The sequence below is a fragment of the Mirounga angustirostris genome, unplaced genomic scaffold, assembly GCF_029215605.1.
Source record: "Mirounga angustirostris isolate CCGP_5_RB_7025 unplaced genomic scaffold, mMirAng1.0.hap1 SCAF_7, whole genome shotgun sequence".
NCBI lineage: Eukaryota > Metazoa > Chordata > Mammalia > Carnivora > Phocidae > Mirounga > Mirounga angustirostris.
In genome coordinates, this window is record NW_026991715.1 from 112,674,332 (window position 1) to 112,699,705 (window position 25,374).

General features: G+C 53.7%; 1 protein-coding gene across 1 annotated transcript; it reads right to left on the reverse strand.

Annotated features, from left to right (window-relative positions):
* Positions 1 to 6,246: 6,246 nt before the first annotated feature.
* CDX1 (caudal type homeobox 1) lies at positions 6,247 to 22,324 on the reverse strand. Its single transcript, XM_045887782.2, has 3 exons — positions 21,880 to 22,324; positions 7,483 to 7,628; positions 6,247 to 6,932 (listed from the first exon to the last, which is right to left on the reverse strand). Exons 1-3 carry the CDS (start codon positions 22,322 to 22,324, stop codon positions 6,732 to 6,734), a joined length of 792 nt encoding a protein of 263 aa, XP_045743738.1. The 3' UTR covers positions 6,247 to 6,731.
* Positions 22,325 to 25,374: the final 3,050 nt, after the last annotated feature.

Here is a 25,374-nt window from a genome sequence, read left to right on the forward strand (position 1 = left end):
CGGGGCGCGGGGCGCGGGGCGCGGGGCGCGGGGCGCGGGCCGGGCGCTGCGAACGCCCGAGCCTGAGGAGGGTGCACCGCTGCGCCCGCGGAGACACCCAGACAGACAGGCTGACGGACCGACAGCCGGGGGATGAGCGCGCCCCCGCACGCAGAGCTGCGGATTGGAGGGGCCCCGAGCGCGGGAGGAGGGGGTCCGCGACGGAAACCCTCGGAGCTCTGGGGTCCTCTGCCACCGTCTCCTGCGTGACCTTGGGCAAGTGACCTCCCTTTCCCCAGTGGGCGAGGAGAGAGGCAGGCCACGTGCGTGAGCACTAAGGGCCGGGTCCTGGGTTTCAGCGATCGAGTGCCTCCTTTGCTGTGTGACCTTGCCCCGTTACTTAAGCTCGCTGCGCTTTTCCAGATGAAAGATGCCTTTTCATCTGGAAAATGGGGATAAGAATCTTACCCCCCTTACAGTGATGTGAGGAATCCAGGGAGATTGTGCATAGAAAACATGTAGTACAGGGCCTGGCACATAGTAGGGGCTCAGCTGACACTTACTGACTGACTATGAGTTGCCCACTCCTGCCACAAAAGGAACAGCCGACATGAATCGGATATGTATTCAGTCGTCCAATCTACCAATATTTATTATGCCAGATCCCGGGCTAGGTCTTATTGTCTCAACACAGTGACCTGGAGAGACAGATGGCATCATCCCTATTTTACAGATGAGGAAACTAAGTTCCTCACTCAAGGTCACAGAGCTTGTGAGTGACACCAGTGACAGAGTCAGGCCCCATGGACCTTCTAGGTGGTCTGGAACATTTCTCCTTTTGCTGGGATGAAAGAGATACAGGGAGGTTTGGGCAAGAATAGACAGAGCAAGCGTCACCGTGTTGTTGTGATGGCTTGTGACTTAGATCAGAGCACCTGGGTTCCTCTCCACCAGCAGTATGACCTTAGGAATGTTATCATTTCACGTCTCCAAAATGAGCCATCAGCGACACCGTGCCTGACCGACCTCTCAGGACCTTGTGAGGGTTCGTGTGAGCTTGTGACTAGGAGGGGAAATTATTAGCTACAGTGTTCATACCCACTGGTCTGGTATATGCTAGTGGACCTGGCATGTGCATTGTAGATCATGTCCCTTTCACTCACAAGTGTCCCAGTTCAGACACTAAATCATACCGTTGCCCTACCATTAACCAACATGGGGAAGTCTTTGGGGAGAGTGAGGATAAGGGCCTGTTGCCTCTCATACCCCTGGAGCCTGGAAGGAGGCAAGAAGGGTTTAAATCAAAGCACAGGCCCGGGAAAAGGGCCTGGCTGGGTCCTGGGCCCACCTCTCCTCCCGAGGTCCCACCCAGCTGCTCCTTTATTTAAGCCTGGCCTCAAAGGGCAGGCCAGGGGCTCTCCAGATGCAGGAGGAAGGAGCCCTTTGGGCATGAAGGTGAAGGGAAGGAACATTCATGAAACCCTACTGTGTTCATTGGATAAAGGCTTATATCCAACATCTGTTTTATAACTCTTTCCAGCAGCCTGAGAAGACAGGTTTGGGCATCCCCAGTTGCACCTGAGGGAAGGGTCTCAGAGGAGTGAAATCATATACCTAAGGTCACACAGAGCGCGGAATCTCTGGGCTTTGGAGAGGGCAAAAGCCCGTGGCTCCTGAATCCAAGAAGGCCCGGGCAGGAACCACCCCCGTGCCCCTCCCCCAGGGCCTGTCACCACTTCTCTTACCGGACAGGGTGCAGCTTTGCTGAACAACCCCGTCATTAGACACGTGGGTTTCATTAGACCCTATGGAAAGTCCAGAGAACCACAGGAAGAGGGAATAGAGGTGAGGCATTGGCTCAAGAGTCCTGGAAGACTGGCCTCTTTATGGCACCTTCCCAGTTGCACCTGCTTCCCCCAGATTCAGCCCTGGGAGGAGCCAGCCTTGGGGTCGTGGGAGGGAATAGGACTGGATCTTTTTTTTTTTTTAAGATTTTATTTATTTATTTGTCAGAGAAAGAGAGAACAAGCAGGGAGAGCGCAGGCAGAGGGAGAGGGAGAAGCAGGCTCTCCACTGAGCACAAAGCCCAACGCGGGACTCGATCCCAGGACCCTAGGATCATGACCTGAGCCGGAGGCAGACACTTAACTGACTGAGCCACCCCGGAGTCCCAGGACTGGATCTTTACTTTAGCCTTCCTCAAGCAAACATATCATGGGGTGACCACTGAACATCAGTGGCAGTCACTGGGGCTGTGAGTGCAAATGGGTCCAGGCTTATGCTTTTCAGATGGGGAAACTGAGGCCTAGAAAAGGCAGGACTAAAAAAAAAAAGAAGAAGAAGGAGAAGAAGAGAAGAAGAAGAAGAAGAAGAAGAAGAAGAAGAAGAAGAAGAAGAAGAAGAAGAAGGAGAAGGAGAAGGAGAAGGAGAAGGAGAAGGAGAAGGAGAAGGAGGAGAAGGAGAAGGAGAAGGAGAAGAAGGGGAAGAAGGGGAAGAAGGGGAAGAAGAGGAAGAAGAAAGAAGGAGAAGGAGAAGAAGAAGAAGAAGAAAGAAGAAGGAGAAGGAGAAAGAAGAAGAAGAAGAAGAAGAGGAAGGAGAAGGAGAAGGAGAAGGAGAAGGAGGAGAAGGAGAAGGAGAAGGAGGAGAAGGAGAAGGAGAAGAAGAAGAAGAAGAAGAAGAAGAAGAAGAAGAAGAAAGAAGAAGAAGAAGAAGAAGAAGAAGGAGAAGAAGAAGAGGAAGAAGAAGAAGAAAAGGCAGGACTTGTACAATTACCGCATGAAGCAGAGGTGGGGTTAGTCCTGGCTTCTAGGAGTCTGACCCCACTCAGGCTCTGCCCTCCAGATCATACCTTTCTGCCATCCTCTGCCCTATCACTGCAACCCTTGTTAGAAAAGTCTGGTCTTCCTCAAACAAATAAACAAAACCCCAGCATCTTCTAGAAGATATTGTCCACATAAGCCCACCTGCCCACTGAAGCCCCAGTCTTATGATCATACAACTGGCCATGAGTTCAGCCACCAAGCACGTTTGACACCATCCCCTCTCCCTTATCCCAGAGCAAGTTTGGGTAGTACTGGGCAGAATAACTACTTAGGAATCCTAACCAGTAAATCATCTATCTCCCTTCCCCCTTCCCACCTCTCTCTCTCTATTTTTCCTGGTCTCACATCAAACCAGAATGGAGATGTGTTGCTGATTTAAGGAAAGTGTTAGATGAAAATGTACTTCCTTTTATTATATAGGGAGATATTTTTAAATGCATATAAATAAACATTTTTAATTTGCTAAAACGTTCAGACTTTATCGCTGCAGAGCATGTGTTTTGCTACACCAGCGAGTGGCGACTGTGAAAAATGAGGAATCAGACTGCTAGTCCATCTGGTATGATTCAGAGAAAGTGGCTCCAGAGCAGCCCCACTGGGACGGATTGCCCTCCAAAGCTGCCCTGTCCGAGGCCGGCTCTGCATCCCATTGGCTGGGCACCCCATCCACCCGGAGCCGGGCTGGTTTCCTTGGAGCTCCGCAGTCCTCCTGCCCCCCATCATAACCCGTTACACATGCATGCACACACACGTACCCTGGGCGGCAGGAGACCTCCCTTACTCCTCATGCTGGGCTGAGTCCTTCCCTCCAGCTGAGCCGCGGCCCTCTCTGCTCTGCCCACACCGACCCCTTGGCAGTCGTTGGGATTGGCTCCTCCACAGACTGAGGCTCTCGGCATGGCATTAGGGGTCTACAGGGGAAGTTGCATGCAAAAGATAGTGCTGATGTGCATGCTTCTGATTTGCTAGAGGCCATGACCAGGCCATGGGCCTTTGAGGACCAGGCCAAGCCATATCTGACATTTGTCTGGACCCCCGGTCTCCAGCACCTGCTCAGGGCCGGCCACCTGGGGGAGGGTGGCATAAAATTGCTATACGCAAAATAGAAGCAGTTGCGGCTATTCCTGACAGGAAGGCTGGAATACCTCTTAGCGCTGGGTCGGCTGCTGGGTCTGATGGGACATGAGGGGTCCCTTTCCTGAGCCATAACACCCCAGGCTCCAGTGGAACTCTCTGAGTGATAGGGAGCTCCCTACTCACCAGGCAGCCCATGACAATGCTTGGAAGTCGTTTGAGATCAAAGTTTCCTCTTTCCTGGAGCTCAGACACCAAATGACAGGCGATCACCAACCCACCTTGTGGGCCCCACCCAGCCCCCTGACCTCCCATGTCGGCAGCAGCTGCAGCTGACCCAGCCTGCCAGGCCTGGCCACTGACCTCCTGCTAGACAGAGGTTGTCCTGTGGCTGGGGACAGGCTTGTCCTGCCTCAGACCTCCCAGGCTGCCATCTGCCCTCAGCACTGGGGGGTGGGGGTGGGGGGAATAAGGGTAGTTAGAACATTAGGCAGACCTGTAGGGATGCAACAGCCCTGTGAGCAGGTGGCCAAAACACAGCACCTACCCTGTGCTAAACACAATTCTGAGATAGGTTCAAGGATTTTATTTCCATTTGACAAATGAGGAGGCCGAGGCTCAAAGAAGCTAAGTGACTTGCCTGAAGTCTCAGAGCTGGGAGGCAGTAAACTGGAGGCCAGGCCGTCTGACACTGGAGCCTGGGGCCGAACATTGAGTCCCCCCAGCCCACAGCATCCCCATACTCCGGAGTGTGTGGTGTTCACTGGGGTGCTGGCAGGTGCTAGTAGGGGGCTCCTGGGTGGCAAAGCATGGAGAATGCTGGATTAAAGAAAATTCAAGGGGTTTCTTTGCTGTGGGACTTGTCAGAGCCTTTGATGTGTTAATGTACCACTGGGACTCCCCCAGAAGGGTTGAGTCTGCAGGAATTCCCAAACTTACTGGACCTGAGTCACATTTCTTTTTGGTAAATGAACTCCTCAGTTTTACAGATGGGGAAATGAGGCCCAGAGAGGAGAAGCAGTTAAGCCGGGGTCACACAGCAAGTATTTGTGAAGATCAGAAAACCATATCCACTCTGCCAACCACCCTCCCACCAACCCTCTTCCTCTGCTCTTGGAACCATAGTCCTTTCCCTGGCACCACCTTTCTCCCATGCCGTAGATGCCCACCATCTGCGGGGAAGCTGCGGGGCCTCCCAGGCCACCAGCAGGAGGAGAGAGGGAAGTGCCTACTGCTCTTCAAGGGCTAGTGTGGGGCTGGAGCCACCTTGTGCTTTGTTGTCATGTGTCCCGGGAGCAAAGGGCAGACAGGCAGGCTACACACACTTTTTTATGGCTGGGCCACATCCCAGAACAGTAAACAGAGGGGCGGGCAGCTGGCACCAGAGCCTTCGAGAGAGCAAAGGCCCCAGGGGGCAGACTCCTGCCCACCTCTGGAAGGGAACTGAGAACAGTAGCTTTTCTCAGGAGTTTTAAAACATCATACTTCAAGTTCCTATTGTTCATATTCTTTTTTACCATTCCTCCTTTGTTGGCCTGACAGCACCTACTAGATCTTTAGGCCTCAATCCAAACATCACCTCCTCCAGGAAGCCTTCCAGACTTTCTGCCATAAGCTGGGAGCCCACTCTGGGCTCCCCGGATGCTCTGTTCCTTTGATGCCCAGAGCAGAGCTCCGACTGGGAACTTTTGTGGGCCAAGGACTGTGCATTCCCTGGGCTCGGCCATGCCTGGCACACGGGGGTGCCCAGTGAATATCAGCTGCTGAGTAAAAAATGTGAGATGAAAGTGCTTGAAAAATTCAAAAAACCGATATATTGAGTCTGATGAATCTGCTTACAAAATGGATTTACAGTTTTACGCAGTCTCATAGACTTACTCTAACAATGTCCTGTTTTGATCTTTCAAACACATTTTAAAGGTGACCTTGTTAGAGACCTACAGAGACTGGAGGGGACTATGCAATTGTTAGGGAAGGGTGTGGATGGTATATACTTCTTTAGCACTTTCCTTTAATGCTGGGTATAATGATTTTTATACTTTTTTTTTTTTGAAAAGAGAAAAAAAATTTATTCTTGAAGATGCATCCAAGAGATTCCACTCTATGTGCAACACTTGTCCAGCTGTGAGTTCTGCTTGGTCCGGAGAAAGTTCCCTGGGGACTCCCTGGGGCCTGGGCCCTAAGGGATAGCCTAGGGGTGTAGAAACTAGGCAGGTGGACCCCCCCACACCCCAGCCCCCTTTGCCTGTCCCCATCTGGAGGGCCCACTGAGAATGCTAGTGGGGGCATACGGCTCTGCAACCCAGAGGGGACGGTCATCAGAGCCTCTTGCTCTGTCCCAGTCTTGTGGGCTTTGTGCTTTGCATCCGGCCTAGAGAGGGGTCAGGGTAATTTGTGACGGGGACAGCTGGAGGTGAGGCTGCAGGAAGAGGCAGGTGGGAGCTGACCTCATCCCTTCCCCTCGGGTCATGGGCTGCAAGCATTCCGTCTTCACTCGGCTCTAGCTCCTTTCTCCTGAGTCATTCCAATCCCTCCAGTGGCCTCCCACCCTTGAACCCATCCATGGAGGGGGAGGTGGGGCCTGGGAACTTATCACAGCCCCTCACCTAGCCCTCTAGGGATCGAGACCGCCCCCCTGAGGCCTAGAACACAGGAGCTGGAAAGGTCCTTATCCCACAGGCTCCAGGCATAGGTAGATGGGTCAAGGGGATGCAGGGCTGGGTGGGCAACTTGTCCAAGGTTACCCAAGGTCAGTGGCAGGGCTGGGACTCAGACCAGGCCTCCTAGGCCTTAACGGGAGCCACATGCCCAGCACCTGAGTCCCCAGGCACCCAGCCCACAAGGCTGGGCAGGGGGCTACGGCAGATACTCCTCCTTAACCGGCATTGGGGAGGAGGCTCCCAAGAGGCTGGCAGAGCTGGGACACAGGCCCCCCAGGGGCGGCCCAGCTGCGGTGGGGGTGACTTCGTGGGCTGCTGGTGGGGGTGGTGGGGGCTGCTGCTTCTTCTTGTTCACTTTGCGCTCCTTGGCCCGCCGGTTCTGGAACCAGATCTTCACCTGTGGTACGGGAGAGCAGAGATGGGCTAGCTGGTGGGGAGACCGAATGGCAGAGCACGAGGAAGACAGGAAGGACAGCTGGGCTCTTATTTCCCCATGGGGGGTTTGTGGCCTCCCTCCTGCACCACCACCCAGACTATTCATGGCCGCTGAACACATCCTCCCCCTCTAGGACCTGCTCCCCAACCCTAAAGACAGTATCTCTGTAACCTTCTCGGTCCCCATTTTGTAAGACCCCCTCCTCCAGGAAGACTTCCCTGTGCTCCCTGTAACTGCTCCCTCCTTAGGATTTAAACAGCAATCATCCTAGCTGCTATAGCCTATAGCGAATCAGATCCCCCTTCCGCCCTACTGGGCGTCAGGGATACTGGGTTTTGTTGCAGGTGGGAGGATTTGGCAGCAGCTCAGTTTCTGCTGAGTGCTGTGTGACCATGGTCAGGAAACCCAACCTCTCTGTTCTCCTCCCCGACCGAGTCTATAATCTGCCTGACACCCTGGAGGCCAGATTGCCAGTACTGCTCCTGCGGGGAAGGTGGGGGGACCCACACACCTGCCGCTCGGTGAGCCCCAGATTGGCAGCGAGCTCTGACTTCCGCCGGATGGTGATGTAACGGCTATAGTGGAACTCCTTTTCCAGCTCCAGGCGCTGGTGGTCGGTGTAGACCACGCGGTACTTGTCCTTGGTCCGGGTCTTCCCTGAGAAGCAGAGGGCCCAGGAGGGGAAGTGAATGGGGTGGGGGGGGGACCTGCAAAAGCTGAAGCAGGGCCCCAGGGAGGAAGCAATCCAGGGCCCCCCGAAAGGAGGACCCTGAGGTTGGGAGGGACGCACACTCAGTCCTGGGGGAGAACCATCATTCCCCTGGGGTCAGACTTGGAGACCCCCAACCTGAGAGGCAAGCACTGCTCTCATGCCCATTTGGGGAGACACGAGACTCAGAGAGGAGAAGCAATTTGCTCAGGGCTCCACAGCAAGCTGCTGGCGGAGTTGGGGTTTCAGCCCAGCTCCCCTGACCCAGAGCCCTCCTCTGATCCGCCAACTCCACCAATTTTCACCCAGCAGTTTCCAGATGTGGCTGTGCAACAGACACTTGGGGAGCGCGTGAAAAACACAGTTTCCAGGGCATCCCTGACCCTATGAACCGGAAAGCCTCAGGGCTAGACTCGGCATCTTATTTTATTTTTTTTAGATTTTATTTATTTATTTTTTAAGTAATCTCTACGCCCAACATGGGGCTAGAACTCATGATCCTGAGATCAAGAGTCGCATGCTCCACTGACTGAGCCAGCCAGGCCCCCTTAAAATCTGCATTTTTAACAAGCTCTCCAGGTGGTTCTGATTCAGGATCCTGAGACCACAGGTGGTCACACCAGAGACAGAGAGGGACACCTCGCAGCCCAGGGCAGACTAAGACCAGTGACAAGTCAGCGGCTCCTCTCTCCAGCGCAGGAGAGTGGGGATGAGCCACCACAGGCAGAGGCGGAAGCTTGCTGCTCCGTCCTGGGGTGGGTTCTCTTCACTTCCTGTCAAATGCCTGGCGGCTGCTGGCCCAACAAAAAGCACTGCTCGCGGCCCTGAGGCCCCGAGGACCTGTCAGGTACCTCTGAAGACCCTAGCCCTGGACACCAAGCCCTAAGCTGGGGTTGCAGCAGTCTGCCCAGAGCCATCCACACCACCGCCTCTTCCCTGGGCACAGAGCAGTGATGCAGGCTCAGGCGACAAATATTTACTGAGCTGCCATGGGCCAAACACTGGGGTACACCAACGAGCAAAACTTAAAAAAGTCCCTACTCTCAATGAAATCAGGTTCTAGTGGAACCTAATCAAAATAATCAGAGATCAAAATAATTTGATATGTTAATGCTAAGTACTTGATAAGTATTCTTAAGAAGAAGAAGACAGGAAGAGAGGACTGGGAATTTGGGGAGGAGAGAGTATGCGATTTTAAATAGAGTAGTCCATGAAGGTCTTACCAAGAAGGGGAATTTAAGCAAAGATCTAAAGGAGGTGAGGGAAAGGGTCATGCAGATATCTGGGGAAGAGGGCTCAGGATGCAGGGAACAGCAAGTGCAAAGGTCCTGTGGTGGGAGCATGCCTGACATCTGATGTGTGGGGAACAGTGAGGAAGCTGGTGTAGCCAGAGTGCAGTGAGCAAGGACAGAGGTGCAGGTTGTCCAGGGCCTTACCAGCCACAGAAAGGACTCTGGGTTTTACTCTGTCTGTGATGGGAGCCATGGCAGGCTTCTGAGCCCAGGAGACACGAGGACTGATACTGGTTTTAATCTGCTTCTGGCTGCTGCCTGGAGGACAGACTGGCAAGAAAGGGGAAGCACAGATAGGCTTGCAATAACCCAGGAGAGAGAAGGCTGTGGCTTGGCTTCTCTACGGGGCTCGGCCTGGGGCCGGGAGCGGGATTTGAGGACTGACTGGGGTTAAAGTCAGGACTCTCTTTGGGACTGGGATCAGAGGTCTGTCTGGAGAGAATATTAAGAGTCGTGCTTGGCCTGGGCTGGTGCGGGGGCCTGACTAAACACCAGTTTCCTTCGCAAGAAGCTGAATACTCGGCTATAAATAGGAGGCACACGCAAGCACTTTCAGATCTACCCATGTCCACCAGGCCATGGCGAGTCTCGGAATAACCGTGGACCCTGTTCCACCTCACCCAGTTGCCCCCACACAGACTGGCCTTTACCTCCCAGGGTCACGGCTGTGGCTTTGCCTGTCCCTTGACACCCCTGTGCTAACCACCCACCCCTCTTCCAGCTCCCGCCCCACTACCAAGCCCACGCAGCTTGGCAGGACAGCCACTGGGCTCCCCAAGAGCCAAATGGTTTTGCAGAAAATGGGAGACAACAGATGTTTCTGGGCTTTTTTCCTTGGGTTTCCTGCCAGAGCAGCAGAACTGCACTGGACGCTTCCATAGCCACTGACCTCAGCCCACCACCCGATGGAGCACGGGACAGCCTCGGCCCTCGGCCAGGCCTGGCCCAGGAAAGGGACAAGGGAGTGGCTGCTGAGGCCTTGGCTCCAGATGGGCCCTTCCTTGGCCTAGAAAATTCAACGCCGACTCAAAAACAGTTCTGCCTAATGCGCCACTCCCGGAGCCCAGGAGAGCTCTGAATCTTCACTGGGCTAAAGCCGGAAGGGTTCAATTTAGTCTCCTCCCATTTTATAGATGAAGAGACTGAGGTTCGGGCAGGTAATACAGATGCTGGAGGTCCAAGTAAGAGAGGCCTTGTAAAACCTTCCAGTCCGACCTCCCCCACACAGTCAGGGTCACTGAAGCCCTGGGCAAGCGTGGACTTGCCCAAAGCCGTGTCACCTGATGGAGAGTTCCCACTCCCTACTCTTGGCACAACTCCTCACCCCATCAGGCTTGGGGTCCAGAGAGCCCCCCAAGAAGCCTCCTAAACCTTGGCAACAGAAGCTCAAACAGTAGACCACCTGTCTACTTGTACTTCTGGGAAGGGCGGGGCCGGATCATGGTAAGGGCAGTCCCCAGAGCTCTGGGCTGGGGCTAGATGGTCCACAGGCTGGGTGGGCCCTTGAAAATGCCCAGAATACTCACAGCCCGAAGTGGCGGGATAAGTCTCCTTTCCCACCCAAAGAGCCTGAGACATTACAAGCAGCGCTTATGAAGCTTATTATGCCTTTTCCTCAGGCACCCAGCACTCACTCCCATCTTTTCTGATGAGCAAGTAGGGAGCCAGCACACCCATTTCCATAGATGGGGGAAATGGGGGCTCAGGAAGGTGCCCATCCTTGTTAAGGGCCATCCCGCCTGGTAGTGTTATCAACCCTGGGCTCAGGTGATCCAAACTGTAGCCTGACTCCTCCCAGATTTGAGGAGCACGGAATTAGACAGGGGACAGGGCTCTAGCTGCATAATTATTTTTCTCTGTTCTAGTGAAGCTGCCAGGGAAGACCCAGCCCACAGGGCCTGTCACCTTCTCTCTGGGCCCAGGAGATGGGCTGGGGGGCTCAGGAACCACTGGCCACTGGTGGAGCTCTCAAATCGCACCATTTTATTGCTACGAAAAAGCTCTGCCAAAGAACAAAACATTTGGTATCACACTGTGGTCCAGAAACCAAGAAATCCCATATGCTGTCCAGGGAGAAATAACTGCAACATCCTCCTCGGAGCCCAACTTGGTAACATCTAGCCTCATTTAATATACATGTACCCTCTGACCCATTAATCCCACTTCCCGGAATTGATCTCACAGAAAAATGCCCAAAGCCATAGCTGTTTGAAAAGACACAAGACTAGAAGCAACGTACGTCCACAAGTAGGGTACTTGTTAGGGGCGCCTGGGTGGCTCAGTCGGTTAAGCGTCTGCCTTCGGCTCAGGTCATGATCCCAGGGTTCTGGATCGAGCCCCGCATCAGGCTCCCTGCTCCGTGGGGAGTCTGCTTCTCCCTCTCCTTCTGCCCCTCCCCCAGTTCGGGCTCTCTCTCACTTGCTCTCTCTCTCTCTCTCTCAAAAAAATTAAATAAAATCTTAAAAAAAAAAGTAGGATACTTGTTAAATAAGAGATGGTACATCCATGGAGAGCAACATTATGCAGTCATTAAAAAGGAATTATAAAGCTCCCCATGTACTAATATGCAGCAATTTCTAAGATATATTGAGTTACAAAAAAAAAGCAAGACATAGAATGTTGTGAATTGTATGTTACTGTTTTTGTATAACAGTGGGACACACACACACTCATACATGTGTGTGTACGTAGAGTTCTTTCTGAAAGAAAATACAAATTACTAACAAACCTCTGGAGAAGGAACTGGAAGCCGTGGGGCCACAGCTAAGTGAGAGTCTTTGGGATAACCCTCCCTCCCTCCCTCCCTCCCTCCCTTCCTTCCCTTTCTCTTTCTCTCTCTCTCTCTTTTTTTACCATATGCAATGTGAATTTGTATTTTTCATTATTTTTTAAAAAGATTTTATTTATTTATTTGACACACAGAGAGAGAGAGAGCACAAGCCGGGGTAGCTTCAGGCAGAGGCAGAGGGAGAAGCAGGCTCTCTGCTGAGCAAGGAGCCCGATGCAGGGCTAGATCCCAGGACCCTGGGATCATGACCCTAGGCAAAGGCAGACGCTTAACTGACTGAGCCACCCAGGCACCCCTGATTATTATTATTTTAAGACAGAGAGAGAATAGGCTCCAAGATCAGCACGGAACCCGGAGTAGGGCTCGATCTTACGACCCTGAGATCATGACCTGAGCCGAAATCAAGAGTTGAATGTTTAACTGACTGAGCCACCCAGGTGCCCCTGAATTTGTATTTTTAATGACAGTCAGGAGCCCTGGGCTCTACTCTCAGCTCTGAGCCAGAACTGTCAACTGCCCCAAGCCACCCTCCCTTCCCCCTCCTGTGAGTACCTGTGCCACCAAGGGAGCCTAGGAGGGAGGGGACAAGGAGGTGCATGAGAGCAGCAGGCAGGGAGAGGGCCCCAGGATGAATGATTTACAGGCCCCTGGGATGCTGGGGCTGAGAGGGAAGTCCAGGCTCCTGCAACAGGTGTCTGATGGGGGCCGGCCGCTCCCAGCCACCTAATGAATAACCCTCTGGGCCAGATGCCAGTGCAAGGCGGTAGGGGGGTGGGAGGGGAGCCCCCTCCGGCTCTTCAGTGGTGAGCACAGCAGGGAAGACCCTTGGATAACTCACCCAAAGGACAGGCTTTCTCTTTGCTCTGGCTTTGGGATGCAAGTAATGGCCCATCCATATGCAGTAGGCTGCTGTGAAGATAGCCCATTCCCCATCTCCTAAAGCATGCACAGTGGAGGCCCTGGGAAGCTTTTCAAAAGCACAGATTCTAGACCAGAATTCAGATTCAGTGGGGCTAAAATGAGACTCGGGGATTTGCTACTTGAATAGCTATCAGCGGACTCTGACATGTGGTTGTTTGGGCAAACAGACCTCTGGGATTGGGCAGGACAGCTTCTCACTGGCTGGGTGATCTAGGACTGGTCACCTCATCTTTCTGAGCTTCATTCTCTGTATCTATAAAATGGGGATCACTATTATTCTAATAACGGCCAACCTGTCCATGTGGCATCTCTTGTATACATCTCTCAACAACCTATGTATACATCTTGTATACATCTCTCAACAACCTATGAAGCTGTGCAACTGTTATCCCCATTTTCAGATGAGCAGAGTGAGGCTTAGAGAGGTCCACACATCTGGCAGGTGGGATTTCAACTCAGGTCTGTCCAGCCTCAGAAACAGCACTAGAACCTATCACACAATGTGAGGTCTCCCGTAATTACTCCCAACCACCAGGTGCACAGGGGATCGCTTTAGAAAAATGGAAGACACCTAGCACAGCCCCTGGCACTTAGTAGGTGCACACGGATGGGTAGGTCTTACTCATCTCCAACATGGCGGGGCAGCCATGGGGCAGAAAGGCTGGGAAATGGATCTGGGCGATGGGTGATGTGTTGGATGAGACTGTTTATTTATAGGGTCCCTTCCAACTTGGAAACACGAAGCTCCCAATGTTTGTTGATTCTCTGGTTGTGTTTGTTATTTTTGCCGAAAGAATTCTAATTCTGATTTCCCTGTCTGAGAGCCTAGATACCAGGCCTGCCCAGCTGGAGGATAAGGGGCGGGAACTACGGCAGTGGCCTGCGGTGGGGCCGCCCCATCCAGCCTGGGCCAGGCGAGGACAGGGTTCAGCCTCTGCCCCCCAGGGTGGGGTAGGCGCTCCAAGAAAATTGCGTGGCCTCTGCGGCAGCACTTCCTCTGCCCTCTTCCTGCTGGGTCTGTGGCCCTGGGGGGGTGACCGTGCCAGCTCTGGGCCCCCAGGCCTGGAACACCCATCCCGCCTCAACCCTCCATGCCCCCTCTCTGTGTGGTCTGGCCCCATCCTGACTGTGCATCACGATCACCCCCAACACACAAACATACGCGCAGTATGCACACAGGCACGCGTGTAAGCTTGTTAAAAATACCCCACCCCCGATCCACCGCATCCTGCTCTGCTGCCTTCTTTAACAGCCCTTGGGGTTTCTGAGCTGCTAGCTGAAGTCACTAGGTCTTGGTCCCAGTTCTGTGCCATCTGTGTGGTCTTGAAGAAGTCCCTTCTCCTCTCTGGGCCTCAGTTTCTCCTGTGCATCAGAAGAGGGGCAGCCCTGTGGGCCTGGAGATTCTGAAGTTCTGTGCAGCTCTGAGCCCTCCTCTCAGGCCTTGGACCCAGGTCTGACCAATCCTTAGCTGAAGGACTTGACAAGCGACTAACTTCTTGGGCTTCAGACGTAAAAGCAGTTTGTAAAGGGCAAAGAGCTAAGGAGATGTCAGGGAGAGCTGAGCTATTTGCAGAAGCAGATGTTAGAGGAGTCCCTTGGGAGAGGGAGGAATGCCGCCTGATAGGAAGCCGCAGGGCAAGGAACACCCTGGCCTGGGAGTGGGGAGATCTGGCCTGGCAACCAGCTGGACTGGCCATGTTCAGTTTGGGCTGGATTCCCCATCCCACCGGCAGGGGGTGGGACCTCTGCTTTGTGGGGCCGCCCTGACCTGGCCAGTTAGATGCTGAATGGAGGTCCCTTCCTGGACCAGGAGGCTGTCTACTGGGCCCTGACTGGGTCCTTGTTCCCGCTGAGTTGCCAGTCCCAGGCGGATCCATCACGGCTCCTCATTCAAGCCCTGGAGCAGGGGTGAGGCTAGCGTGGAGCTGGAGGTCTTGCAGCCTTAGGCAAGCTTCTCCTTCCCACTGCGCCCTTTCCTCCGGGGCCACCTGGGCCTTGTCCCCTGCCCCGTCTTCTCCATTTGGGCCCACGGTCTGGCTTGGCTGTGGGAGGCAGCAAAGAGGACAGAAACTGAAGGGGCAGGTAGACCTGTCTGTCCTACCCCAGCTTGGCCACAGGCCAGTGGTGTGAACCCAGGCAAGTCACCGCACCTCTTTGGGTCCCAGTGCATTCACCTCTCAACTGAGGACATGAACTCCTCCTCGATACACTGTAGTTGTAGAGATGAGGTGTGGGAACCTACTGGACAAGGCAATTATTAATAAAAGCTAGTCAATGATGAAGATGAAGATGACCAGAGAGACAGAAGAGGCCAGAGAGGCTCCTCGGTGCAGAATAAGGAGCCCATTGAGAACAGATTACCATTCTAGGAACTCTAGTCCTGCGTCCTCCCATATGACAACTACTAGTCACATGTGGTTACTTAAATTTAAATTAACTGAATAGAATTGAGAATTCAGCTCTTGAGTCATGCCAGCCATCTTTCAAGTGCTCGAGAGACACATGCTGCATACCGGACAGAACAGATATAGAGCATTTCCACCATCACAGAAAGTTCTACTGGACAACCCTGCTAGACCAAACTCCTGCCCTGGGCCAGATGCCCACAGCTGCATAGCATCCTAACCAGACTGCTTGTACTCTGCAAAGCAGCCTGGTCTCGCATCTACCACCCACTTGTATTTTTCCATAGGGGCACAAAAATAAATAAATAAATAAATAAATAAAATAAGGAGCACCCTTGGCCCAGAACAGCCCTTCTAAGACTAGCAAACAGCAACTGTGTCCCTTCAAGTCTCTCCCCGGCCTGAACAGCTTGAGGCCTCTCTGAGCTGTTTCCTAGGGCGCATTCCAGCCTTGCCCTACCCGGTCATCGTCCTCCCGTCTGGAAGTCAAGTTTCCTCGGCCCAGGTCCCGAGGTCTCACATTCTGGGTGGGGTGCAGGGAGGGGCTTTGGACTCTAGCCCTCTCCTAGCTCACTGGGTGACCTTTGCAAATCTCCTCCCCTCAGTGCCTTGCTCCTGGTCTGCTTCGTGATGCCATCTAGCTCACCCAGTCCCACAATGGTGCCTGACACACAGTGAGTACTTGATGAATCCTTGTGGAACACATAACACAAACCTACTGCTTCCTGGCGGGGCCTTCATCTCAGTAAATGGCCACCACCCTCCGGATACTCAGGCCAAAAGCCTAGGTGGCACTTCTGGCTCCCACAGCCAATTCATCAGCTGGTCAGCTCAACCTCCAAAGGGCATCCTCCCAGAGCCTTAGTCAAAGCCACTAATCTAATGCAGAGGTGTGCAGTTCTGGGGTCGGAAATACCTGTGTTTGAGAAAATGCTGAGCATGTGCTGAGTACTCAGTAGATCAGGTTCATACCCTTATCACTGTGGTCGGTGCTCAGGACTTGTTAAATAGTTCATTCCCCTCTTTCATGGGGGGGGGGGGGCGCACAGTAAAAACAAACTAAGAAAATAATTACAAACCAGGATTAGTATGAAGGAAAGTAAGCCTAGAGCTGAGAACTAGATTAAGTGGCAGGGGCGGGGTTGGGGGGGCCTACTCTAATTAGCTTGGAGGAGGTCTCCTGGAGGAGGCAACATCTAAGTTGAAACCTGAAGGCTGAGGAGGTTTCTGTGTCACCAACGAGAGGGATGTTCCAGGAAGAGAGAACGGCATGTGCAAAGGCCCTACGGCCGAGAGCAGCAGAGGACCCTGTCTGCCTTGTCCTGCCCAGAATCCTCAGCCTGCCTGAATGAATGAATAAGAGAGGCATGTGGTCAGCCTGGAGAGACCAGCAGAGCTCTGAGCCCCGGGGTGAGGGGTTTGAATTGGATTTTAAGAGCAATGGGAAGTCACCGGAAGGTGTTGAGCTTGGAGCGTCAATCCTGGCTTTCACTAGCATCTGCTCACTCTCTGTGTTGATGCAGAGGAACCTATGCACCCCTACAAGCTTGGGGGTTAGCGTGGTGTGGGGAGGGTTCAACAGGTTAACTCATGTTGACTCCAGATGCAAACGTTGTTTCCAAACCCCAGGAGCTCCAGGACAGAAACTAGAGGGCCAGCCCATTAAGATAACTTCCTACTGACAAGCCAGACCCTGCTGCTAACAAAGCTGTTTTGGACCTTCACAATGATTCCCTAAGCTCTCAGCCGCAATATCTGCCAAAGCGGGGGGAAAAAAAACACCCAACCAAAAAAAGCCTTCTGCCACCTTCTAACTGGGTCATTCCCCTTCCCAGCTACATCTGAGAGACGAGGTGTCAAACGCAGCTTCTGCCTAGAGAACCAGTTTTAAACAGCCTGGCCCCTGCTGTGCCCCCTTCCCCCATCAGCTTCTCCTGGCTCTTCCCTCCCCCCCGACAACCTACCGGCCTCCTTTCCCCACCTGGGCTGGGACGCACATGGGGAGGGGTCTGGGGCTGCTGCGTGTGTTGCTTTATTTGACAGATGCTCCTTAGGCTGTAGAGTCTCGGTTTGATCCCCATGCTGTCGCATCCTAGCTGTGTGAGCTTGGGCAGGCACCTTACCCTCTCTGAGCCTCATTGACGTTATTTGTAAAATGAGGCTAATAATAGATCCTCACACCTCTTAGCGTTGTTTTGAAGCTTGAGTGAGAAAAGCCATGTGACGTTCTTGGCACATCGCCTGGCATGCGGTAAGGACTCAACCAATACCACAGTTACCAGCTTTATCATGAGCTCCTACTTGGCGCAAGTCCTGGTGAGAAGGATGGGGCTGACCACAACGAGTCCTTGAGGTAGATGGAAGCGATAAACAAGATAGTGGTGAGTGTTGTTAAAACCAGGGCCTAATATATAGTGCTTGGAGGAGAGGGAACCAAGGAGGGCTTTCTAGAGGAGGTCGCCTTGGGAAAGGGACAGCATTTGAGTTGGTGAAGATGTAGCAGGACAGGAAGGGTAATTTCGGTTGAGGGACCCAGACTGGAGAAGCAGGGAATGTGAGACATGTGTTTCCGAGCACCTGCTAAGGACTGGCAGAGACGGTCATAGGCACTGATGCACTTCGTACCTACTGTGTACCAAGCACAGGGGCTGGGCTTGATGGGCACTGTCGCTTCAAGGTGCAATCCTATTATTATCCTTAACGTTATACTGGAAGGAACTGAGGCTCAGAGAAATGATCCAAGTTAACTTGCCCGAGGCTGTGCAGCTTCTAACAGAAATGCAGTCCCAGGCCTGAGGCTCCCAAGCCCAGCCCTTAGCCATCCCCAGGAAGCACTGTTTTATCTGGACAAACTAGGGAGAGAGTGGCTTCAGTAGTGGTTGGAGCCAGTTCTCAAGATGGCTCTGAATGCCACAGACATGGGGCTGGATTTGACAGCAATGAAATGGCATGTAACACAATGCGAATTCCATAGCAGTGGGGAGCCATGGAATGCTCTTGAGCAGGAGATGCGCCTTGAAAAGGGAAATCTGGTAATGGTTGTGATGACAGCTGGGGCATCAGAGAGAGGCTGAAGGTGAGAGGCCAGGCTGGGGGCTGTGGCAATGGGCCAAGGGATACGGTCTGGAATGAGGGGGAAGGGGGCTCATCCTTCCCTGGGCCTCAGTTTCTCCATCTGAAAGCTGAAGGGGCTGGACCAAGACCTGAACCCTGCTGCAACAGACTCATCATCTCAGCAAACATCTCCCTTGTTGTATGGGACCTCAGCCTCCCCACAGGCCACTGACCTGGGAAGTACTGTTTATTCATGATGAACGGATGCTGAGCTTTTGACAGGATGACGTCTGACCCTCTTAATGAAAATGCTGTTATTTGTAGATGCAAATAGGGAAGATCACAAAATAGAACCCCCTGTAGTCCTTTCCTATCCTGGCCTCAGCCAAGTGATAGTAACCACTCAGAACTGTTAATATTTTGATGATGGAAAGGATCCCAACAGTCTCTCTCATCTTTCCGGTTCTCACTGTCCCTCCTTAGGATAAAACCCGGGTCGGAGGGGCGCCTGGGTGGCTCAGTCGGTTAAGCGTCTGCCTTCGGCTCAGGTCATGATCCCAGGGTCCTGGGATCAAGTCCTGCATCTGGCACCCTGCTCCATGGGGAGCCTGCTTCTCCCTCACCCTTTGCCTGCCACTCCCCCTGCTTGTGCTCTCTCTCTGTCAAATCAATCAATCAATCAATCAATCAATCAATCAATCAAATCTTAAAAAACAAAAAAACAGTCCCAGTCCCAGCCTCAGGTACACCAACTCCTCAGCTGAGGATGGAGTACCGTCCCAGGAGGGAGACAGGAGCAACCAGGCTTCCACCCCTGGCATGAGCTTGCTCAGCTCAACGGCCATGGGTCCCATCCCTAGGGCTGGGGCCGCAGAAACCTGTCAAAGCCAAGATCTCATCTCTTCCCTCTTCTCTTGGTTGTCTTACTGTTGCTCACACTTGTCCTGTTCATTCATTCAACAAAATGTATTGAGCCCCTACTAAATGTCATGCACTATGATGGTGCCTGGAAGGTAGTGATGGGTCAAATGGATGTGGCTCTGGACCTCATGGGTGTTCCTTTGGTCGGTGGGGAAATAGAGAACACACAAACACACAGATAAGTGAGTAAATTGAAATCAGGGGTGGTGGTGCTCTGAAGGAAACATGGTGAAGGTTATCGATGTGTATAGGGAGAGCCTTCCTTGGGAAATCATGGAGGACCTCTCTGAGGAGATGACCATTAAGCTAAGACCTGAAGGGTGAGAAGGAGCTAGGCCTGCAAAGAGTTAGGGCACAGGAGTTTCCAGGAAGAGGGAACGGCGGCTGGTAAGAAGACCTGGTACCACAAGACCAGGTGGCCAGCAACATTTGCTGTGGGGGAGGGGGCGCGGGTTGGGTGTTGGCATGTATTGACCTTCCTTTTGCCATCCTAGACAACAGCATAACACAGACACCATCCTACAGACCCTGGATCTTCATTGCCCAGAAGGAGAAACTGAGGCCAAAGAGGGGGCACAACCTGGCCTCTCTCTCAGGGAGGGTCTGTAACTCCATCCTGATTCTGCCAATTCTGCCCCATCTCAGGAGCACCCAGTCGGAGTCAGATGCCCCTGGGCAGACAGGCAGCTGCTTCTAGCTTCTAGAAAGCTGACGACCCTACGTCCTCAGCAGAATGGGCCAAACCTGGCTTCTGGGGCAGCCACTTTCCTTGGGAACCTGCATACTTCCCTGGGCTCTCTAATTCTACTTTGTGGGAATAAAGGGGGAAGGTGGTTTTTGCCTCTGGGCAGACTTACTGCTAGGCCCCCATCTGCCTGGGGACAACACTTTCCAAATGACTTTTGAGACCAGAGGCTGAGCCGAGTTCGCACGCAGCTCTTGTACCCAGATAGAAAATGTGATTTGCCCGACATCACACAGCCTGAAAGCTCCCCCACGCCTCCCACCAGTCCTCTGACCCCCACTGGCACACTCTCTCCAGGTCCTTGCTCCTGAGGAACTCCTCCTCCAACTGGGACGCCCCCATCTCCAAAGTTGCCTGATAGCAGTCACAACAACTGGAATAGAGGGGCAGGAAAAGCAGGCTTCCCTTCCAGCGAACAGACACAAAACCGGGGAGTCAGTGGCCACAGACACCTTCTCTCATTTAATCTCATGCAGGGTTCTCAACCAGCGTTAACGGAGAAGTCTTTCGGGAGCTTCTAGAACCCCTCAAATTGTCTGCAGAATTAGACAACACTTTTTTTCTAGGGAGAAGATTTGTATTTTCCACCAGATTTTTCAAAAGGGTCCTTTTATAACTTAAACAAAGGTACAAGACCCTTCCCTATCATGTCACAGATGGTAAAACTGAGACCCAGAAAAGATGACTAATTTAAGAGTAGCTATCGTTGAGAGGATAAGAACACAGGTTTGATGGTCAATCTGCCAGGGTTCAAGTCCCAGCACCTCCCTCCCCATTTACTGGTCTTATGGCCTCGTGCAAGGATTTAACCTCTCTAGGCCATAGATTTTTCACATTAAAAATGGGTATGTTAATAGTACCTATGACAATGTTGTGAGAATTAACAGCAGGGCCTGGTCCATTAGTAAGTGGTCCATAAGCGTTAGCTATTCTTATTTAGCCAAGGTCACACAAATGAGAGGCTTCTGGAGGTAGATAGGAGCTTCCGTGTCCCTGGGACTCCCAAGAAGGGGCTACGATTATAGCCAGACCTCCCCAGCATCTGCCCCAGGACTGAGGAGTGTGTGTGGGGACATGGGGGTGAAGAGAGAGAGGAGGTGGGGGAAGTCCCAGGCTCCCTCCCAGCTGGGGGAAGTGGGGGAGGGGACGGACATCAAAGGGTGGGCAGGCCGACTTCCCGCCCCTAAAGCCAGGTGGCCTTTGTCAGGACAGGCCGGACACAGTCGGGACAATGGGGTATCGTGTTCACTTTCCGGCCAACAGGAGTCACTACCGAGCTAAGACCCAGTCTGTTACATGACAAAGGGGGGACCTATAAAGGAGGTCAGGCCGCCCCTCATTAAAGCTGGCCCTTTGTCCTGCCCCCTCCTCTGCCTTTGAAGAGGGTGGATCAGAGAGGCCTGCCTGGGGGCAGGAGGTTCACAGTCTCAGGAGCCAAACAGTAGCCACCTTCCCAACTGCTCCTGCCTGCCCCTCCCCCAGGGTCAAGAGTTCAGGGAGGGCCCTGGGATGGTAAGGTAGGACCCCCCACACCAGTGTAACCACAGAGGGCTCTTTTTTAGCCCAAAGGATAGGAGCCACCAGTCTCTTCACTGTACCGAGCCGGGGGCCGAGGCCTGGAAAGGAAAGTGGCCCGCCTGTGCGCACACAAGCAGTGCCTCGCCCCTTCTGGGGTCCGTTTGCAGCTTCCTCCTGGGGCTGGGATTCGGCTGGAAGCCCCGGATGACGCCCCGGGCTAGTGTTGCTAAAGAGCCCTGGGATAAGTCTGGGAGCTGCGTTCTAGCTCCGGCCCGGCCCGGCGACCACGGGCGCGTTTCTTCACGTCTCGGGGTCTCCGTTCCCGGGTCTATACGGAAAGACAGGCTGTGCTTACCAAGGCCCGGCAGTCTGGGATTCAGAAGGGGGAGGCTGAGAGAACAGCACTCCAGGACCAGAGTGGTCAGGGAGGCCCGAGCGGGGAACCCGCTGGGGGAGCCGGGGCAGGGGTCAGACAGGGGGCGGCTGGCCTCGCCCTAGCACCTGCCGGTGCCCAGGGGAACCGTCCGGAGGCGCAGGGCGAGGGAGGGTCCTTACCGCTGCCACCGCCGCCTCCAGCCGCCACGCTGCGCCGCATCCACTCGTAGGGCGTCCGCCTTTGCGCTCCGGGCGAGCACGGTGCGCCCGGGCCGCCGAGGGGCTGCGCCAGGAGGCTGGGGCCAGGCCCAGGGGGCGCGGGCACCGGGCTAAAGTCCGGAGGGGGCCCGAATGCCAGCGGGGCTGGGCTGGCGGCAGGGGCCGCGGGGCCTGGGCCATAGGCGGCGGCCCAGTCGTCCTTGGGCGCAGAGAAGGGCGCGCTCCAGGCCGCAGAGGGTGCGGGGGCAGGCTCCACGTGAGAGTAGCCAGTGAAGTCAGGGTACTGCGGGGGCCCCGGGGGCGCAGGCGGGGGACCGTAGGCTTGCGGGCCCAGGCCGAGGCTCGCGGGCCTGGCGGAGCCGGGGTAGACCGGAGAATCCTTGTCCAGCACATAGCCCACGTACATGGTGGCCGCGGGGGCCCGCGCGCATGCTGGGCCCTGGAGCCGCCGCTGCGGGCCGCCCCGACGAGCAGACTGCTCACCTGAACTCGCGGGCCCGGCCGCCGCGCCCGCCCCACCCAGGCCTTTTATAGCTCCGGGCGCCCGCGGCCCCAGCCCGGGCGGGTTTGCATTTCAAAGCGGGGGGGAGCCTCAGGGCCGCGAATCAAAGGGGGAAACCCGTCGGGGGCGGGGGGTTCAAAAGGAGACAAATTGCCGCCCCAAGCGGGAGGCGGACGGGCCGGGGCCTGGAAGGGGGTGGGGGCGCGGAGGGCGCGTCCCGGGCCAGCGACCGAGGTATCGCTAGGTGTGGGAGTCTCCTGCGGGGCCGACGGCCTAGCGGCACGAACACTTCGTCCTCCCCGGGCCCCGCCGCGTGGACCGCCCGTGACCCCGTTTTACAGGTGGAAAAAAGGGATCCGAGGGACGGGCGGGGGGACCCCAGGCCGGCGTCCCACAGCCACGGCGGCCCTGTGTTGCACTCGGCAGTGATCAGCTTGAGGTGAGGGGGCAACCCGACTTCAAACAGGGTTCCCCCTGTAAGGTAACGAGTCCTTAATCTTTGGGGGGGGGGTCACGACCCCTCTGAGCCTCCAATGAAAGCTTTGGATGTTTTTCCCGGGAAAATGCACATATGCACATACACGAGTCTGCATACAACTGGGGCGTTTTCCTGAGTTGACTTTCCAGAGAAAGCTCTTAAAGAGGTAGGGTAGGGGCATCTTTGCAGGACCTTCTAGGGAATTTTTCACAATTCTGTTGACGAATTCTTTTAGCCTCCCCCCCCCCCCGCCCTTTATTTTAATGAGAAGTTTCAAACATACACAAAAGTGGAGCCTGTAGTGAACCACCCATACCCATCACCCTGCTCCAACCATTAGCAAGGTTTTGTAAGTTATTGCATCCCCTCCCCTCCCTTTTTGCTGAAGTATTTTAAAGATTTTATTTATTTATTTGACAGAGACAGAGATAGCGAGAGCAGGAACACAAGCAGCGGGAGTGGGAGAGGGAGAAGCAGGCCTTCCGCCGAGCAGGGAGCCCGATGTGGGGCTCGATCCCAGGACCCTGGGATCATGACCTGAGCTGACGGCAGACGCTTAACGACTGAGCCACCCAGGCGCCCATTGCTGAAGTATTTTAAAACAAATCTCCAACATCATGTCATTTTACCCCTACATACTTCAGCATGCATCTCTAAAACACATGGACAGGGCGCCTGGGTGGCTCAGTTGGTTAAGCGACTGCCTTCGGCTCAGGTCATGGTCCTGGAGTCCCCGGATCGAGTCCTGCATCGGGCTCCCTGCTCGGCAGGGAGTCTGCTTCTCTCTCTGACCCTCCCACCTCTCATGTGCTCTCTCTCATTCTCTCTCTCAAATAAATAAATAAAATCTTAAAAAAAAAAATTAAAACACATGGACACTTTCTTACATAATATGCCATTAACACATCTGACAAAATTAACACAAATTCTTGAGTATTATCTAACACTCAATTCGTATGCAAAATACTCCAGTTGATTCAAACGTGTCTTTTTAACAGTTGGTTTGTGTGAATCAGGATCTAAAAGCCCTGATTCATTTATTATAGCTGGGGCCCACTGGTATTTTAAATGCATTTTGCATCCCCTTGTCCTATTAAAGACTGGTAAACATTTCATAGCTACCCAAGGGGGAGTGCCTAAAACAGGTGAGGAGCTGGGAGTGGGTAGCAAGGTTGAGAGATTTGGGGAAGAATTCATGAAGGACAGGCTCTGGGTCAGGAAGCCTTGGAGCAATGGGTTTCCTTTCCCCAGTGGGGGTTCAGTGCCCACAAGCTGCACAGAGGCCCCCCCATGATGTTTGATCCTCCAACATTTCCTGGGGACACCCTAATTGTGCAGAGACATGTATTATCTATTCAACCTGTCCCTCCCTTGGGTAGGACATTTCAAGACTAAACAGATGTGTCAGGATCTGGATACAATTTACAGGGTCTAGTGCAAAATGACAGGGTGAGGTCCCTTGTTCAAATATCATTAAGAATTTCAAGATGGTGACAGGAGAGAATTCAACCATGCAGGGGGCCCTTCTAAACACTGGCCCTGTGTGACTGTACAGCCCCCCCACCCCGAAGAATCTGGCCCTGGCCAGAATCTTGCACTTTTGGGGTTCTGATGGTATGGTACTCTAACAGAATAAGGGGCAGTAAAGACAGGGCTCCCCTTCCTGCTCAGAGGAACCCTTTCCATTGTACAAGTGGAAGCACTGAGGCCCAGAAAAGAAATGGGGTGGGGGGGGCTCCCTGGGCTGTTACTGACATGGAGGCGCACAGGGCTGCCTCTGCAGGAAAGGCTCCCTTTCCCACGTTAGGAAGGGGACATGTTGGTGAAATTTGCTCAGAAGTCATCTGGAGTGAGGGCTCCGCACAGGATCGACCTTTGCAAGGGGTCAGTAAAAGATTGCAAGTATACAGAGAAGGGAGAAGAGGCCCAAGAGGACTGGGTTTTCTCTCTGAGTTGACGAATTGCTCTGACAAGGAAGAGAAAATCTGGAGTGGGGCTTGAAGGACTGAGTTTGGGGAGGGGTGCAGGGAAGACCTGGGACCTGAGAGAGAAAGCTGTAGGCGCAGACATAGATTTCAACCCCTCTGTAATAAAGTGCTCTCTAAAAGGCCATCCATCACGAAATGAGCTGTCAGAAGATAGAGAGTGAGCTCATTATCACAGGAGGTATGCAAGTGACTGCTGGAGGGCTCTGATCAGGGATGCTGCAGAAAGTGTGCCTATCCTGGCCGGGGGGGGTTTAGGGGAGAAGGTTGGTGCTTTCTAGGTGCCCTCTAAAAGCACAGAGGTTGGGATTAAGTATAGGAATTCATTTGTTCTTGTGTTCATTCATTTCACACATGTATTAACACTCCTCCTTTGTGTTGACATTGTGTTTGGTAGTAGGTGAGGCCCTGCCCTTGGCGTTTTCACAGTCTGGGGGTGGGGGGTGGGCGGGGAAGAAGCATGCATGAATCAAATAATCACAAACAAAGGT

What these genes read in the sequence shown, in the direction of transcription:
- CDX1 (XM_045887782.2), bottom strand. Translation starts at nt 22,324, where the DNA reads ATGTACGTGGGCTATGTGCTGGACAAGGATTCTCCGGTCTACCCCGGC. An exon ending in TGGAGGCGGCGGTGGCAGCG is followed by an intron (nt 7,629 to 21,879) that starts GTAAGGACCCTC and finishes TCTGCTTCTCAG; the next exon opens with GGAAGACCCGGACCAAGGAC. An exon ending in TGGGGCTCACCGAGCGGCAG is followed by an intron (nt 6,933 to 7,482) that starts GTGTGTGGGTCC and finishes CCCGTACCACAG; the next exon opens with GTGAAGATCTGGTTCCAGAA.